The sequence below is a fragment of the Vigna unguiculata genome, chromosome 8 (genome assembly GCF_004118075.2).
Source record: "Vigna unguiculata cultivar IT97K-499-35 chromosome 8, ASM411807v1, whole genome shotgun sequence".
Classification (NCBI taxonomy): Eukaryota; Viridiplantae; Streptophyta; class Magnoliopsida; order Fabales; family Fabaceae; genus Vigna; species Vigna unguiculata.
In genome coordinates, this window is record NC_040286.1 from 2,972,446 (window position 1) to 2,990,604 (window position 18,159).

Consider the following 18,159-nt stretch of genomic DNA (forward strand, 5'->3'; position numbering starts at 1 on the left):
CAAATGAACTAGATGATGGAATAAAATAACATTCACGTCGCTTAGTTGATGAATAAATTTACCCGTTGAGACAACTCAATTAAAAACTATAATTTTTGTAATATTTAATAAATAAAAAATATAATAAAACCTCAATTAAAAATTGGAACTTAATTATTTCTTCTAAATAAAAATTGTACTGTACCTGACCAACTTAACCATATAAGTAACAACGAACAATCCCCACATATATGCCGGAAACAACTAAGGTACACGGCTCAGGCCGGCATAAACCTAAACCGGCCTCAACTCATAACAAAGGTCACAAAAGGAACGGTCAACCTAGGATAGTACACGAACACACGGACAAGGACGACATAAGTCAACCCAGGACAGTACACGGACAAGGATGACATAAGCCAACTAGGGAAGTAACCAGATCAGACCACTCCAAAAGACTTAGCGAAATCAAAGCCCTCTGATATTCAATAACCTGTCATTAGAAACAACAAAATCAATATTAAAATGTTATATGAGTGTGTTCACTTGTGACGATTAATTTGGGGAGGGAGATAATAAATTTGAGTGTATTAGAGGATAAAATTTATATTTTTAAGGGATTTGAGGGTGAAAGTGGGTAAATTTAAAAGTAAAGTCTTTGAATGATTTAATTGATGTGTTAAATTAATAATTAAGTTTAGTTGAAAGAAAAACAAATTTATCAAATTATCTCGGATATTAAAAAGTATTTTAAAATTATATTTAGATGAGTTAAATTTATTTTATAAAAAATATTTAATAAATAAATTGAAAAAAATATTTGTATAAAAAGTAATAAAAATACAATATATTTCCATATTATTTTTTTAGTAAATAATTTAAAAATTTGATATATTAATTATTGTTGTAAGCATAATTTTAAAATAAAAAAGAAACACATATACACATGAATAAAAAGTTTAAATGAGTTGAAGGTATAATGACGTGAACTATTACTACACAGCTTTTGGATGTCTAGCAATGGCAGAACATGTGATTAAATAAAGCTTCATTTAAGTGATGAATTCCATGGATTACTTTCAACTTCAATTAACACAAATATGTTATATGATAATTTTTTTTTCAATCTAGTTTATTTTATTTTAAATAATGGTTCTAGCAAGTAGTTTAACTTCAAACTACCTAATTAACAAAAAATAAGAGTGATGAATAATATTTTTTTTCTTAAATTACTCTTAAAATAACTTAATATATCTTTGTGTTCATTTTTTTTTATTTATTGTTGTTTCATAATATCAATCATTGATTTGGATAATAAAGATGGACATGCACATTGAAGTCAAGTCCCCTTAACAAAGTTACAACCACTTTTTGATGATTGGTCGTTTTTTATCCAAATGCAAAGAATCGATTTGGAATTCAGATTTGTAGCCCCCATGAAATCCACACAGAATCACTCTCGTGAAATTAAAAAATTAAGAAAAACTTTAAAACAAACATTCATATACAAAACTATGTAATTGGTGAGAGTTTAAGAATATTATTATTTTACTAATTGACATGTGATTTTTTTTTTCTTCCATTTTATGTTTGTCTTCTACCTCTAATTTTCCATTTATTTCTTCACAAGCAAGTTTTAAGAACTCAGCAAAAATCGTTGTTTGGTTGGAAAGAGTAAATAAAGAGGTGTCATCTTTTGACCTAGAAACCATTAACTTTAGTTCTAAAAAAAGAAGACATTCTACACTACAATATCTTATAACAATCTATGATTTTGAATTATTTATTTAGGGTGAATCTTCCTTCTTTCTAACGGATAAGAGGGAAAAGTATTTACTATTTTAATGTTTGGGTCACTTTTATGTAAATGCGTATGTTTTGAAAATATATAAATTATGGGACATTCTTTATATATGTATATTATAAGAAAATTTATAAATAATGATAAATTTTAGTGACAAAAAATAATTAGTCATTTGTTGACTAATTTAAATACCAATCTATAATTACAAATTATTGATAACTAAAATAGTTTATAAATTAATCTTTATAGTAATGACTATAGTTAATGATCTCTAAATTTGTCACTAATATTAGTTACCCAATTTTTGTCTACCAAATGAATTAGTTCCTAAATTGATTACTAATTTAGAGACCAATTTCTTTGATTGTCAAAACCTGGTAACTAATATTAGTGAGCAATCTATATATCAATTCACTATAGTGATTAACTTAGACATCAATTTAAAAATTATTTTAGTTACCAATAATTTTTAGTTTATAAGTTGATATCTAAATTGATCACTATAGTGACTAATTAATTTTTGTCATTAAAATTGATCATTGTTTAGAAATTTTATTATAATGATAATTAAATTATTATATATATATAAGTGAAATATTTTAAAAAAATAATTCAGTTAGATTTTAAACTTAATGTTATTTTTTAAAATGTTATTATTATCTATTATTCTAACTAATTTGTTGGAGCTATTAAACTATCTTATTAATTGAGTTAAATTTAAAGTTAATAATATAAGTTTTTATACTAAGTACTATAAACTCTCTTTATATTCAAGAAAAAAATCTCGATATTCTATTTAAAAAATAAGAACCTGGTTTAATCTATCAAACACATTAATAGAGATTATTTTCAATACTCAATGGTGTTATGTCTAAATAAGTAAATATATAAATTATTATATAACTTGAGTTAATTTTTTTAAGGTTTAGGATTTTAGAGTTATAAACATTTTAGACTTAACTTAATTTAACGAATATCGAGTTATATTTTAGTTTATAGTTTTTCTTAATACAAAAGTATCTAATAAATTTTTAATTAATAATAATTTCACCTGTTTCCTATTTTGAAAGCAAATAATTCAGTACTGATCACTAAGTGCATTGGTGAACCGGTATGATTCTAGGTTACCTTTTGAAAATCTTATAAATTTAACATTTTATGTAATACGCGTTGCTTAATAAATAAGAAAAGTAAATAAATATATGATTTTCCACATACTGTTTGAATTTCATGTAGTCATAACCAATAAAAATGCAGTTATTATATAATTTATTGCCAACTTTATCCTCCATGCATTCCTTTATTCATCTGAATTTATGATAAAAAATATTAAAAAATGTAATTGAAGATGATATGAAAAACAAATCTCAATTTAATGGGAAATTATAAAGTAACATGGAAATATTTTAAAATACAGATAAATATAACATCAACTATTACAAATTTAATTAATGCACTATAAATATTTTAGCTATGATAGTAAATATTAATAAAATTAATTATTATAAAAGCTAATAGAATATACAGTAATCAATGCACTACACAAGTTTTACATCACCACGTAATAAACAATTGAATTTTAAACTTATTAAATTTATATAACAAGATTTTAAATTTGTGGATGAGTTTATTTAAAATATATATTTTTATATTATTACAGATTTATTAATACAAAAATATTAAAATTTAATAGAATGATTAGTTATATTTTTAAATAAATATGTCTTCTCTTATAAAATATTAAGTTTGTTAAAATGTTAGTGTGTTCATAGTAACAACAACATTAACCTACCTTGTTTTTTGTAATCCACAATCCATTCTTCTACACCTGCTAAGATAATTTATATATGGTTGTTTCCAACCAAGCCTAGTGTCTTTCTTAATCAGCTCAGTAAAAGCACTCCAAATTTTTTTAACGAATGTTGTTTGTCTAAAATTGAATCCTGTTATAAACACATGTATGTCCCTTTTTTGGATTTTTTTTTTCACAATTTTTCACTTTTTCTTTAACTAAAATGTGTTCATAACTTTTTCCCAATATTTATCTCTTTGATGCATTTAAAAATACGGTCAACTAAGATAATTATTACTTATGCATAATTTTATAATATGACCTATATTAGATCGAATAATGTAAAATTCTAATAAACCAATTTCAAAAAGTTCCAACATAGATATGCCTGTTTCAGACATAGTTCATACTTTGTAGGGAATACTAATTCTAGCTTAAATTAAAAATCAAGAATATATCACTTTAATAATTATTTTAGATTGTTAAGTTAAAGTTAAAGAAAATTGAAATATATATATTTTTTTTAATTTTCGGATACATCTTTTTAAAGATAAAATCATAAAAGTAATTTTGATTTTAAAACGGACAATATCTAATAAAATCTCAGAGATATTATGTAAACGGACATACAATTCATGTGTTATTAATGTCTTTTACCACAATTTTTTTTATTATTTATTTACACATTTTTGATAATTTACTTTTTATATTTTTAATTTTTACTTTTATTCTATCTTGGCGCTCCTGGTTGGCCCACTTGTGTGAAGGTCCAGAAATTAAATTCAACGGTTGGGCCGCGATCGACAAGGGTGTTTCCGTCAATGCACAGAAATTCAAACGTAGTGAAAGAGAGAAAAGGATCGTAGCAGTGCCCGCTCTGTTTGTTGCAGAACAGAATCACTGAGAAAAGCAGCAAAATGGAGAGGATCTGCGTCGCCGTTCGCCTCCGTCCTCCGGTGTCCGAAGATTCCTCTTCCGCCGTTGGAACCTTCTGGAAAGTCGAAGATAACCGCATATCTCTTCACAAGATCCACGGCACTCCTCTCTCTACCTCTTCTTACGGTTTTGGTACGTCATCGTCATCGTCAATTTCTTTCTCCTCTATTTTTTATTTTCAAATCACTCTTCAATTTTCCATTTCTAACTCTTTCAGATCATATATTCGACGAAAGAAGCACCAATGCTAGCGTCTACGAGCTCCTTGCCAAGGATATCATTCACGCCGCGCTCGATGGCTTCAACGGTATCCAAATTCGATACTCGTTCACTTCTAGCATCTACTACTCTTTGTTATTGTTATTTTAGTTATTTTGGTTATGATATTCGTCTTAGTCTTAGCTTAGCTCAAGTGGTAACCAACTGAACAATGCTGTATTAAGATTTTCCAACGATTCATGAAGTTACATAAACTTCGCCGACATTTTTAAAATATTAAGGGGATAAGGAGTGTAGGTATGATTTTTTTAAACATTCAAGGGTGGTTATTACACGATTAGAAATTCAGGAAGAGTCTGTGTAATTTTTGGAAATCCCAAGAATGGCTAATATAATTTATTGTAAGATTTATGTTATGCTTTGGTTGTATTGTTGGAGATCCAACTTCAATTAGGAATAAAGATAAATTATTGTAATACATAAATTTGATGAGATTGAGATAGAGATAAACCAGCTTACTAAGAATTTTAGCAGTGATAAACGCATATTAAAGACTGTGTTTACTAAAGTCTATAATCTTCCCGTAGAGGAGTAAAGTTATAATTGGGATAACTATAGCCACTAAGTTAAGTTGAAATGAAGTGATTTTATGTTTAAATATTTTATTCGAAAATTAAGTCTCATCATCAAGTTTTCTTTCCAATTGTTTCAACTAATAAGCAGTTTTTCAATGGACTAAAAGTCTGAACATTTTCTTAAGCGTAAAATAGGGATAACTACAGCAACTAAGTGAATAGCTTAACGTAAAGTTAGTTTTAAAAGGAATTGATTTTATGTTTAGATATTTTATTCTAAAAGCAAGTCTCATTATCTAGTTTTCTTTTCAATTGTTTCGTTCGACTAATAATATAATTTTCAATGGACTAAATGTCTGAACGTTGACCTAAAATTACTAGTATTGTGACTGATGTAATTAAATTTTTGTAATTTCTAAATATGAATGTTGATTTGTTGAGATCATGTCACATGCTATGCTCAGGAACTGCATTTGCGTACGGGCAGACCAGTAGTGGCAAGACTTTCACCATGAATGGTTCTGAAACTGACGCCGGAGTGATTCCTCGGGCAGTTAGAGATATATTTGCGACAATTGATACGGTATGTTTAATACTTAGTACGAAATTGGTTTAGTTTGTTCAAGTTTGTGATTATTTATGTAATGTTGATGTTTGGTTCGACCAATTCGGTGCCCCAGATGTCTGATCGAGAGTTTCTGATCCGAGTTTCCTATATGGAGATCTACAACGAAGAAATTAACGACCTTCTCGTTGTCGAAAACCAGAAATTGCAAATTCACGAAAGTTTGGAGGTTGCGTAGTTGCTATATGTATTCTTTTTAAAAATTGATGTGCATTTACACTATAGAAAATGTATGGTATAAATGGGCTGACTTTTGTATTTTAATTTTTGCCAGCGTGGAGTATTTGTTTCAGGGCTGAAAGAGGAAATTGTAAATAATGCTGAACAAGTGCTGAATCTCATTAAAGCAGGGGAAGGTTTGTGTTTATACTGATACATTTTTATAATTTGCTCTGAAGTTTGAACGTATATGCATGCTTATTTTTAAGTTGTTGATTGTTCTTTGATACTTTTACAGTTAACAGACATTTTGGTGAGACAAATATGAATGTAAGGAGTAGCAGATCGCACACAATATTTAGAATGGTATCCCGCAAACTTTTTATTTGCGAAACTTATGTTTATCAGAAAACTTTTCCTCATAAAATTACCCCTAACTCATTTGCTAAAATGAAATATGCAGGTGATTGAAAGCAAAGGAAAGGATTCCAATTCTTTCAATGATTCTTCAATTAATGATGTTGTTCGAGTTTCAGTCTTGGTTTGTATTATTTTTTCACACCTTCCTTGTCTATAAGAAATTCTTACGAGTAATTGGCATGCTTATTGTGGAGTTTGTGGAATTAGAATTTAGTAGATCTAGCTGGTTCTGAAAGGATTGCCAAGACTGGAGCTGATGGAGTACGTTTAAAAGAAGGAAAATATATTAACAAAAGCTTGATGGTTTTGGGAAACGTTATCAACAAACTAAGTGAGGGTTCGAAGCAAAGGTATATAGTTGTTTGTCCAGCCTCCTGTGCAATATTTTAATTTTGGGTGCTTTTCACAAGATAATAATGCTCCGCCCCTTTTTGTTTCATGGCAGGGGGCATATTCCGTATCGTGATAGTAAATTAACTCGTATACTCCAACCTGCTCTTGGTGGTAATGCGAAAACGTCCATTATTTGCACCATAGCACCAGAAGAGGTAGAGGCTTTGATTTCGGTTTTGCGTTGCTCTTTTCATCTGCTTGAGGTCAACAATATTTTAATGCAAATATTCGGCAATCCATTCAGATTCACATTGAAGAAACAAGGGGAACTCTTCAGTTTGCCAGTAGAGCCAAACGCATAACGAATTGCGTTCAAGTGAATGAGGTCTGTGTATTTTCGGTGTACCTCGTAACTTTTACGTTATTAAATTTTATTTTCGGTCCTTAAAGCTTCATATTGCTTGTTGAATAGGAACTCGGTGTAGGTTTTGTACGTGCATATGTAGTCACGCCTAGGTACCATTAATCGTGAAATGTTTACGTTTTACAATGTTAAGTTTCCACCATGATGATCTTACTGATGATGCGTATACCTTTTACGATGTTGAATTTTTTTTCTTTCTTTCTTTCGTAATCTGCATAAGTACCTTTTACGATGTTGAATTTTTTTTCTTTCTTTCTTTCGTAATCTGCATAAGTACCTTTTACGATGGTGATTTTTTCTTTCTTGCTTTCTTTCTTTCCTAAACTGCATAAGTTTGAAGAAATTTTAAAACAATTTATACATTTCACTTGGGTCAAGCCTGAACTTTTCTCTACATTTCACTTGTTTTTCTCAGGGAATATAGTTAACATATAGGTACTTAAATAATAAACCTTCAATTCCTTCGCAGCTAGTTATATGCGCTTAGGGTGTGCTTTCATGTGCATGCCGGTACTTGTTTCTAGCCTATATTTGGCCACTGTCTTGACAATAGAAATTTTACAGATATTGACGGATGCTGCCTTGTTAAAACGGCAACAATTAGAGATAGAGGAACTACGTAAGAAGCTTGAGGTAATCATCTCCTGATGATAATTTGTACATTCAAAATAAGAAAATGTTACATTATAGAAATTTCTTTTCAGGGGTCCCATGCTGAGGTGCTCGAGCAACAGATTCTTAAACTCAGGAACGATTTGCTGAAGGTAGGTCTGACCTTTCAAATTCCTATGCACTATACATATTTAGAGCCATTAAAGTTCATTCTAAAGCGTTACCGTAAACTCTGATTTGTATTTTTGTATTAGTTATTTAACTATCTTCTCATATCTCACTGTACAGTATGAAATGGAGCGTGGGAAACTTGAAATGGAACTGCAAGAGGAGAGGAAATCACGTAATCAATGGATTAGGGAACAACAGATGAAATTTGAAAATTCTACTACAAAATCTTTCTCAGACTGTGGGACGAACGACAGTCAGGTGAACCTCGTTTATTTGAATGATCATTATATCTGTATGTTAAACTGAATTGCATAATCACTTTTGTTCCATGGGAACAATTCACAGTTTTCCTTTCTGTACCGCGTTGTAGTTAACATGATTTTCATTCTCACTTTTCCTGATTTTTTTTTTTATCAGCATTCTCACTTTTCCTGATATTAACCATTTTATTCATTAGGGACCGGGATTTTTGAGGCACGGATTTATGGAAGAGTACAGTGACATTAGTAGTATATCTCAAGGAGATATTTTCAAATCTCCGAAGGCAGATCCCAGTGTTTTTGTAGTCAGGCGATCAAAGTATTCAACGTTGCCAGATCAAAGCCCCCTTCCAGATGCTTTCTGTAATGTGGCTGATGAAGATATGTGGTTGAAAATGAACAACGGTTTTGTTGCAGATCTTGATTCCCTTCAAACTACTCCTCCCACCAACAGAAAAGTTCAATCACTCCCGACAATTGATACAACTGTGAGTACATATGTATTAAGTTTTTCTCCCCAAAAAACTTTCTTTTATGTGCTCTTGCATTTCTATTGTTTCCCATCCATCCTCATCTCCCCCAAAAGGAACAAAGTTAAGAGTAAAGGGTAGCCCTATACAGTTTACACGGGTTGCCCTCCACAACTGAATATACAAGAGATAGAAGAGAAATCGGTGTCTGGACATACATAGAGGAGATTATTTTTTATTTTTTTAATTTGTTTGGTTGATGGATTTTTCAAAATATTCTTTGTTGAATTATTAAAGAATCATAGACTCACCTGATCATGATCATGTATTAAAAGGTTTTACGAAAACTGGAATTTGTTGTAAACCATTTTTGTAGTTCAAATGTTCGGTAAGTTTACGCCCGTGGATTGCGTGTGGCTTTTAATTATTACATATTATGATATTAATATCTTTATTAAGTAGTATATGATGCAATTTTTTTGCAGTCGTTATTTAGTTTCTTTGACCCGTGTTTGTCAGGGTTGTACAAGTGCAATTGAGAAGTATGAGCAAGAGGTTCAAGATTTGAGGGGACAACTGGAGCTAGCTAAAGAAAGGATAAATGAACTCGAGGTCAGTATCTGATGGATATCCTATCCCAACATATTTTTGGGAAATTTAAATTTTGACCATAGAATTGTAATCAATCTAGAAGACCACTGAAAATAGTGTAACCTGATTTATGAATAAAAAAGGATAATTCTTCCAGTATGACGCTACAAATTACAATTGTGATAATTATACATATCTCTCATGCACTCTTCTAAAATGTTTTTAATGTCTATATTTTGAACTACTGATACAGCGATATAAAACATCGCTTTTGTAGAGTCGACCGTCCATAAAATACTACTATAGTGAGCTTCCTTTTTAATAAGAATTAACGATATATCATTTGTATTCGTCTCATGTCATTGTTCGTCATGATCTTATGTATTATTAACAGTTGCTGTTTGAACTTCTTTTTGTAATTCGGTATGGTTGGCTCTATGTTAATTGTGTGAATCCAGCAAAAGCATTCGAAGGAAGTGCCATCAAGCCAGAAATTAATAGATGAAGCAGCAAAACATCAACAAGAAACACAACTAAAGCTTGAATTGCCTCTGGGGTTATCTGAATCTGTGGGAAATTTCAAGGATGGCTTTGAGGAGGTTTTGTCAGTAATGCAGGTTGGATGAGTGCACTATATCCCACTTTTCGAACTTTATTTGCTTGATCATTTCAAGAAACAGTAAAGTATTTTTCTCCTGTGTCCTAAACAGAGATGTGCATCGGGTGGCACACTATCGACTGAGAAGATACTTTCAACTGTGAGTGAAATTGGAGCACATCTATTTTCAACTTTGGAAGGTCATATTGCAGTGAATATGGATGGTCAAAGGTCTTCCACTGAAAACTGTACTGTAATCAATGGACAACAAAAAATGTTTCGCGAGAGGATTGACAATATAATTGCATCGCTGGAGTTATCGAAAACCTCAATAGCAGAAGAACTGGAGAAGAAACATAAGTGCAGCTGTGAACACAAGGTAGTTGTCTGCTCACAAATATCAAGATATCGATCATCAATCATGGTTTTATTCTTTGTCTTATTTTTAGGGCATCTTCTGTCTTCTTTAAGAATTCCATTGCCATTAGTACAATAGTAACCGAAGCCTTGCTTGGCATATGTCCAGTAGATGAAATTGAGCAAATGATTAAGATATATAGTAGCTTTTCACGGGGTTGTCCTGTTTATAAAACGATAAAAATCACCGATGGTTCATTTCTACCTAGTGGAATATGTGTGTAGTATAAGTATTGTTAGAAATAGAATGTTGTTTATCGAGTTCCTCTCGTGGTCTCCTTGTTGCAAATAGAATTGTTAGAAATACTGAATTGTTATACATACCCTTCAAATCTATAATTATATGTTGTTTTCTTTATTATAATAGCCATCAAATGATGGCAATATAGTGTCTGGCTTCTTTTGACAAGAAATATTGGAGAAATTAGATACTACTGAAAAAATTAGAAAGATTGCAAGATTCCATTTCCTTCATGTTACAACTTACAAGAGTCGATTTGATTCATATTGTGCTAGCTTGTCTTGTCCATAGAATAGTCAGGACCTCCAAAGTCAACTTGTTGAATGTGGCTAGAGCTTAGGGATATATATTGGGTAGGAATAAACAGTCAGGTTAATCACTTTTATAGTTACAAATTTGTATTGACTTCTCTTTAGCTCTTTATAGAATGAAATGCCATTGAAGAGAATTGTTGAGAGATTAAAACTCAGGCTGAAGGAAGCCGCTAGTTGATTGAAAGTCTACAGAGATATTTGTCGTTAGTTTAGGCACTAATCTGTGAACTAAGTTTTCTAAAGACTGGCATAGGTGAACATATAGAACTGCATTCTAGCATAAAATGAGATGAAGTATAGTAGGTTGTTCTTGATTATCCTAAATTAAATTTTTGTGACAAAGGGCTCTGGTTTGGGAGGTGAAACTGCTTACTCAAAGGAGGATTTATGTGAAAGATATGAAAGCATGGAAAGGGAGTTACAGCTTTTGAAGGTCGAAAGAGAGTCTTTGCTGCAGAAGTTCTCTGAATCATCTGAGAAACTATCAATGGTTTCCAGTCAAAAAGAAAATGTTTTGAAAGATTTAAATACTGAAGTGCTGAGAAGGAAAAATCTAGAAGGGGAAGTTAAGCAGTTTGCCGCAGCTTTTGCTAGTCGTCAGGAATCACTCATTTCCTTTCATAGTGATCTTAAGACCAAAATTGAGAAATGGAGAGCTCAGACTCCAATTTCAGTGCCCAAATCTTTTGGGTGAGTAGTATATATGTTGTGAATATTTGAGTCTTGAGCAGTTCATGTATTAAATTTATTATTACAATCATTTGATTCTAGCCAAACCTAAAATATTCAAGGATTTTAGTTTGTATTTATTTCACATAAAAAAGTATTTTCATTTTCTCTTGCAAGTGATGCCAATAGCAAACTTGCCGCCTGGTTGTGCCGTTGTGCATTCTTCGTACCTATTTTTCTTTTGAAAAATAATTCATAGACACACGGACGCTGACTAACGTAACTTATGGATTATAAGAGAAGTAAATGGTATAATTTTTCACAACTTATGTTCAGTTATATATTCACATTTTTAAGTTGATTTTTATGAAAACGTTAAGTAATATTTATAATGTGTTGTTAGTGGAAATTTGGGATGACTTTATAGGAGACTTTTAGATTGAAAGAACCAGTTGACTTTCTTTATTGCCTAATCAATAGCATTTAACTTTCAATTTGAATAATATCAATTCAAGATATTTGAATGTAAATTTACAAAGTGTAAGTTTCACCAAGTTTATGAAGAAAAAGAAAAATATAAGCTAAAAATGTAAAAGCTGAAAAAGAAAACTCAAAATGAAGATGTCGAGAATTTAAAATTTAAGATAGATATTGTTTGTAGGTTCTGGGTATTGTTTGTACAATGAATTCATCAACAAATGACAGCAAACAATTACTCGTTTTCAGAGATTTTTTTTGGTAATGGTCAAGAAATGTGGTCCAAACAGCCAAATGTTCAGAATAATCTATACACAAAAGAATCCAAGTTAACAATAGCACTATTTTTTTTCACCCACAGTAAAATTTGTTACTATAATAATGTGAAAAAATTAAACTACTCGTCGTACAAAAACATGATGAAAACTTTGTAGGTTTTTTCTAACCATTGGTTAACGAGAGAAAGGTAATATATGCTTTCTCTTTGTGCGAAAACTCACCTGTTTGTATCAAATGAGTCAAAATTTGGTGAGTTAATTTAGCTGAAGGCAAAGAAATTAACATATTTTTTCCATACGGTTATGAAGAAGTTGGAGTGAGAAAAATGATATTAAAATTGGTAGGCTTTCTCATCTCGTTGATGCATTGTAAAAGTTTGTGAGTGAGACACAAAGTGACAAAGAAGGTCTAGATGGTGGTAAAGGGAAAGGTATTGAATTAGATTTTGACTTGCAGGAGAATAGTACAAAGTTTGTGGTTCTATCCATCTCAAAAGTTGGTACCATTTATTATTATCGCATTGTCTTTCATCAAACTTTTGCTTCTAACCATGCCAATTGCACTCCTACTCCTTCAACTTTTCCAATTTCGATTTAGAATATACTACAAAAATTAATTCAAGAAATAACAATTATCTCTTGAAGATTTGATATAGAAGATCTTGTTGAAGATTAAATATAAAGTTCCCAAACTTGTGATAATAATTTGATAACATGTATTCAATAATATAGCCACTCAAAGATTTGATAAAATATTATCGGAGGTGTGAAATTTGTTGGAAATGCAATAGTTAAAGGAAGGGACAACAGAATCTCTATATGTGTTAAGAATTTTTTGTGATTATTGTCTATTTTTTATTTGGAAAAGGTTTCATGAAAAAAAGAAAAAAAAAGGCTTATAATATAGTGTCTTTTGGGTAATATCATAAAATTAAAATTTGAATTTAATTTAACCTAAATTTTATTACTATTTTTGTCCTACAACAACCTTTGAGGGCATTTCTTGTTTTTGTTTTTGTTTTTGTCACATTTTGGAATCCTATGAGGACCACCTTAAGCAGTGATGAATGTTTGAATTGAATGGCGTATGGTGTTATTTGTAGGGTTTGGTTGTTTGCGTTAAACATGATTGCACGCTTCTCAATGCCGTAATTAGACGACTTTCTATTTATTTATTTCGGATTCTCACGCCAACCAAGTTTTGGAAAAGAAAAAGTTATTTGACACCATTATTTTTAAATAATTATTATTTAACATTAATAATTTTAAAAAAAATATTATTATTTGAATAAAATATTAATTTATATGAGTGTCAAATGATAATATTAGTGTAAAACTACCACCATCCAAAAAAGAAATAATCACATTTTTCTAATACTTTGTTCAATTTAAAAAAAAAACAAACAAAAATACTAAATAATTTTCTAAATTTACAATTCGATGTATTACATTTTTCTCATTTTTATTTTATGATTTTTAAATATTTAATGTTTTTTATATAATGTATGGTAATTTTCATGATAATAATTTTAGAAGTGATGTTAAAATAGTTAGATTGGGGTGTATTTTTCATCTCTCTTTGGTTTGTGTTATTAGTTTTGATATTTTGTTAAACTTAAGAAGCAACAACCAACCAACCAATTATTCTTGCAAGAAAAAGAGAGTGGACCATGGTACTTGTTGAAGCTGAGAGTGGAAAACAAAATTTTAGACAACATTTATAATCTACAAATTGACCAAAACTCCAACTAACACATGTTTCCATGTCAAGTCATGGGAATGATTTGAAACACCAACACAAAAAGAAAAAATTTAAGATTAAATATCTTTTTAATTTCTAAATTTTGATACCAAATTAAAATTATTTTATGTTTCAAATTTTGGTATAATTTAGTTTATAAATTTTAAAAAATAAATAGATATAATTCTTATAATATAAAAAGTTAATTATTTTAATATTTTAATTATATTTTACGATAATATTATAACATTTGATATGTTTCGATTCAGATACTAATTTTAGTTAAATTACAATAATTATATTTATTTATTTTTAAAATAAAAAAAATTGTATTATACTCATATTATTTTGATACTAATTTATGAATTAAACTAATATTCTCTCTGCAACTTCTATCACTTAAAAAAAGCCACTATTTAAATTTATAAGATTGTAAATTAGCATGTCCAACAAAAAGTTTGCGAATTATAGATATGTATTTTTTTTAAATATAAAAGTTTATTTTCCTTCTCTTCAACTTATAATGATCTCACCCAAAATAAAAAATTATTTGTGTATTGCTTTTGATATTCAATCCTTATATTTCTTATTTAAAATATAATGATTAATAAGAATTTTATTTGTAAATGTTTGTATCATTTTGCATTAACTATTGAGGTTATTTCAATTTATAGAAGATAACATGAAGTTCCATTAAACTTTCAAGAGTTTTGTAGCATATGATAATTTTATTAAACTCAAATGGATATTAATACACGTGTTTTCTTAAAAAAGGAAAAAAAAAAAATTAAAGTGTAACATTTGCTTTCGTCATATGGCAATGTCCTTATATTAATTGTAAAAACTAAAATATGAGACCCAAACATTAGACTTTCTCCGATAAGAGTTATTCGGATTAGATGGTACGAATGAATTTGTACGTTACATTAATAATGTGTTTATTATGACTTTTTAAGTTGTAAATAATCACGGAGAAAATCAAGAAAGATAATGGCTTCAATTTTAACAATTCAACGAAAAAAATTGAAATCATTAAATGAAGGAAGATGAATAACCAACTAATTAAATCATAAAACATATTTAATTAAAAATAATTTGAATTGTGAATTTAAACCATAATTAAAGCGTCACGACTAGGAGAACTCTTCAAACTCACTCAAAGTTATAAAAATATAACCCATGAGTCACGAATTAAGATAAAAAAAATCAAATTATTTTAAGCAGACTAAAAGTATGATAAAATAAGGTATTTTCACCATTATCATATATTAACATATGAATGAAGTCTTGATAATGCAGATAAATATGTTTGAATTGGTGAAACAAGTACACTAGAATGCTTAGAGAAAATTGTCAAAGATGTCACCAAACTATTTAACAAAATGAAAAATAATTTGAGAAACTATTTAACAAATTAAATATATAATATTGTACTGCAATTGTTGAAAATATGCGACAATTATATGTATTAACTGTGACAATTTTTATTATGGTTTACACGATTAATTTATCAATCACTCTAGTCATTAGTGATCATTGATATGACTTTAAAATATACTTGATAAAAGAACATACATACAACAAAGGTAAGTTCATCCACAATTTCAAGCAAATTCAGTGAAACATGTTTAGCCATTGGTCATGAAAAAATATAAATTCAAATGTAAATTAAATATTTATTATTATGTAATTTTTTATAATTTTTAAATTTATTATGAACCCAAAATAAATGTAATGATTTTTTTCTATTTTCAAACGTTAGTGAAATAAATAATACTTTGAGCATTTTTTTTAATTATAATTATTAATTGAAATTAAAAATAAAGATATAATTTTGTGACAAAAACTATAAATATTTAGAACAGCATGTGAGATAAAATTTAAGTTCTTAATGAATTTTCTATTGAAGAAAAATATATGTTAAGTTTATAAAAATTAATGTAACATGTAAACAAGTTAAGAAATTTATGACAATCTTTAATAAAATAAATTTGTTATTGAAGAAAAAAAGAACAAGTTAAATTTATAAAAATTAATGTAACATGTAAATAAGTTAAGAATTTTATGACAAACTTTAATAAAGGTTACTGATGCAATATATATGCATGTTATATAATAGTCCTATACTAGAGCCAGAACAGGACAAAGAAAAATCACAAGCCAAACCTTTAAGATAAAATGATTTTATATTATTATTTACTTACATTTTTTACATATAATAAATGTATGCAACTAACCACACTCGGTGTAAAAAAGAATTGTTTATTTGTAATAATTAAAACTTTCGACATTTATTATATGTTAATTTAAAAGTCTGAAATTGGAGTTAAACATAGTAAATATAGGGAGAGTTTGGATTAAGATTGTGATTAAGAATTTGTATCCTATCTATCTGTGTGGTAGCAGAGACTGCCAAAGCTTCTTATATGGCTCTCTTCTCTATCCTCATTTTAACTGCAAAATCTTCTCTACTCCTTCCATTACACTTTCAAACCCTTCAACACACTCACCTCAAATGGCCTCACCAACACTCCAACCACAAAAAAAATTAGCAGAGTTTCTCAATGACGAACAAGAACCTTTCATCTTACAACTTTACCTTTCAGAAAGAGACTATTCCAACCGGTGGAGCTCCAATGGTGAAGATTCAACCAACACTTCTACCTTAAACAGAAAGAAGAAGGGTCTTCTCCCTTTTTTCTATCTCCTAAAAGCCCTATATAAGAAGCTCTCTTTCCCCAAAGAAACCAAAACTGTTCTAACCAAAGTTCATGAGTGTGACCAGAGAAACAAACATGAAGGGCTCGATCACATTCTTCAGTTTTCATCAGATACCAGATTTACTATGTTCAGTTCATGCCAAGATATTGATGAAGAAGGAACCTCCGTGTTCTCACATAAACAGCAGCACTTGTTTTATTCCCACACTTTATACAACATGGCACCGCAGCAGAGGTAGGACTCAAATTCTTAAATATTTTAGCAACCTCAATTTCTTACGTTAAGAAAAATTATTAACTGGTTTTGTTGCTCTTACCAGAAACAGAAGGCAGCGGCAGAGATTGATAGAAGGTGGTGATGAGTTGCTGAGAAAGATTCATGTACCAAGAGCTCCAAATGGTAGGTTGTTTTCTTTGGCTTTTTAAAAACCAGAATTGAATTAAGTCTTTGACGAGATAATGTTGTATGTATGAATGAGATAAGATTATTGTATGTGGTGATGGAACAGTGATTGAGGATATGAGGAGAATGCAACAGAGAATACAAAGTGGTGGTGGTGATATTGTGGCGAAGAAAATCAGAGGGGAGTCGTTGTTATCAGCAGCTGGTGGGTGGGGTGGTAGAGTTGAGGAGACAAAGAAGAGAGGGAAGTGTGGAAGTACTAGGGTTGTTGTTCGTGGGACTAATGATGTTTCTCAGATGTTGAAATCTAAAAGGGTGTTGCATAGGATAAAGAAGATGCTGTTTGATTGTGTGAAAGATATTGCCATAACGCTTCCAACGGAAGAGGACACAAAGAGAGGTTACAGACAATTTATGGGACCTCTACAGATTGGAAAGCTCCTTCGTCAGAGAACAAACAAATGGGACCAACAAGCTGTAGCTCTAGGTGGACCAAACATTACTTACTTATTGACTTTGGATTACATGAATTCAATCGTGGAGTGGAAAAAGTTCGAACCCCATGTCAAGGACATCACCATTGAGATCACCGATGCAATTTTAGATAGCATCTTCAATGAAATTGTAATAGAAATTACTGGAACTTCCACACTAAATACGTGATATTTCTTCAAATGTCTTGCACCCTGACACATTCAAAACCCCCGTGTTGAATTTGGTTGTTCGATCATAACTCGGCTAATTTCCCATTTGTCGACGTTGCATTCTATCTAAGATCACTCGGTTTATAAATTAAACTAATTACTTTTTTAAAATACTTTTCATCCGAACTTGGCATCAATAGTGAAATGTGTTGAAACCAAAATATATAAGAATCGTAAGAAGCTTTTAAAAGTAGCCAAAGTTTATTTATAATCGAATTCGGAATTAA

General features: G+C 29.9%; 2 protein-coding genes across 2 annotated transcripts; both read left to right on the forward strand.

Annotated features, from left to right (window-relative positions):
- The first annotated feature begins 4,434 nt into the window (after window positions 1-4,434).
- LOC114193550 (kinesin-like protein KIN-7N) lies at window positions 4,435-11,718 on the forward strand. Its single transcript, XM_028083391.1, has 18 exons — window positions 4,435-4,643; window positions 4,729-4,818; window positions 5,770-5,888; window positions 5,986-6,099; window positions 6,205-6,286; window positions 6,388-6,455; window positions 6,553-6,630; window positions 6,717-6,859; window positions 6,955-7,057; window positions 7,147-7,227; window positions 7,831-7,899; window positions 7,971-8,030; window positions 8,167-8,307; window positions 8,507-8,797; window positions 9,299-9,391; window positions 9,829-9,987; window positions 10,081-10,347; window positions 11,284-11,718. Exons 1-18 carry the CDS (start codon window positions 4,493-4,495, stop codon window positions 11,632-11,634), a joined length of 2,460 nt encoding a protein of 819 aa, XP_027939192.1. The 5' UTR covers window positions 4,435-4,492; the 3' UTR covers window positions 11,635-11,718.
- Window positions 11,719-16,439: 4,721 nt separating this feature from the next.
- Window positions 16,440-17,927, forward strand: LOC114195512. Its single transcript, XM_028086011.1, has 3 exons — window positions 16,440-17,060; window positions 17,146-17,225; window positions 17,335-17,927. Exons 1-3 carry the CDS (start codon window positions 16,621-16,623, stop codon window positions 17,889-17,891), a joined length of 1,077 nt encoding a protein of 358 aa, XP_027941812.1. The 5' UTR covers window positions 16,440-16,620; the 3' UTR covers window positions 17,892-17,927.
- The last annotated feature ends 232 nt before the right edge of the window (window positions 17,928-18,159 follow it).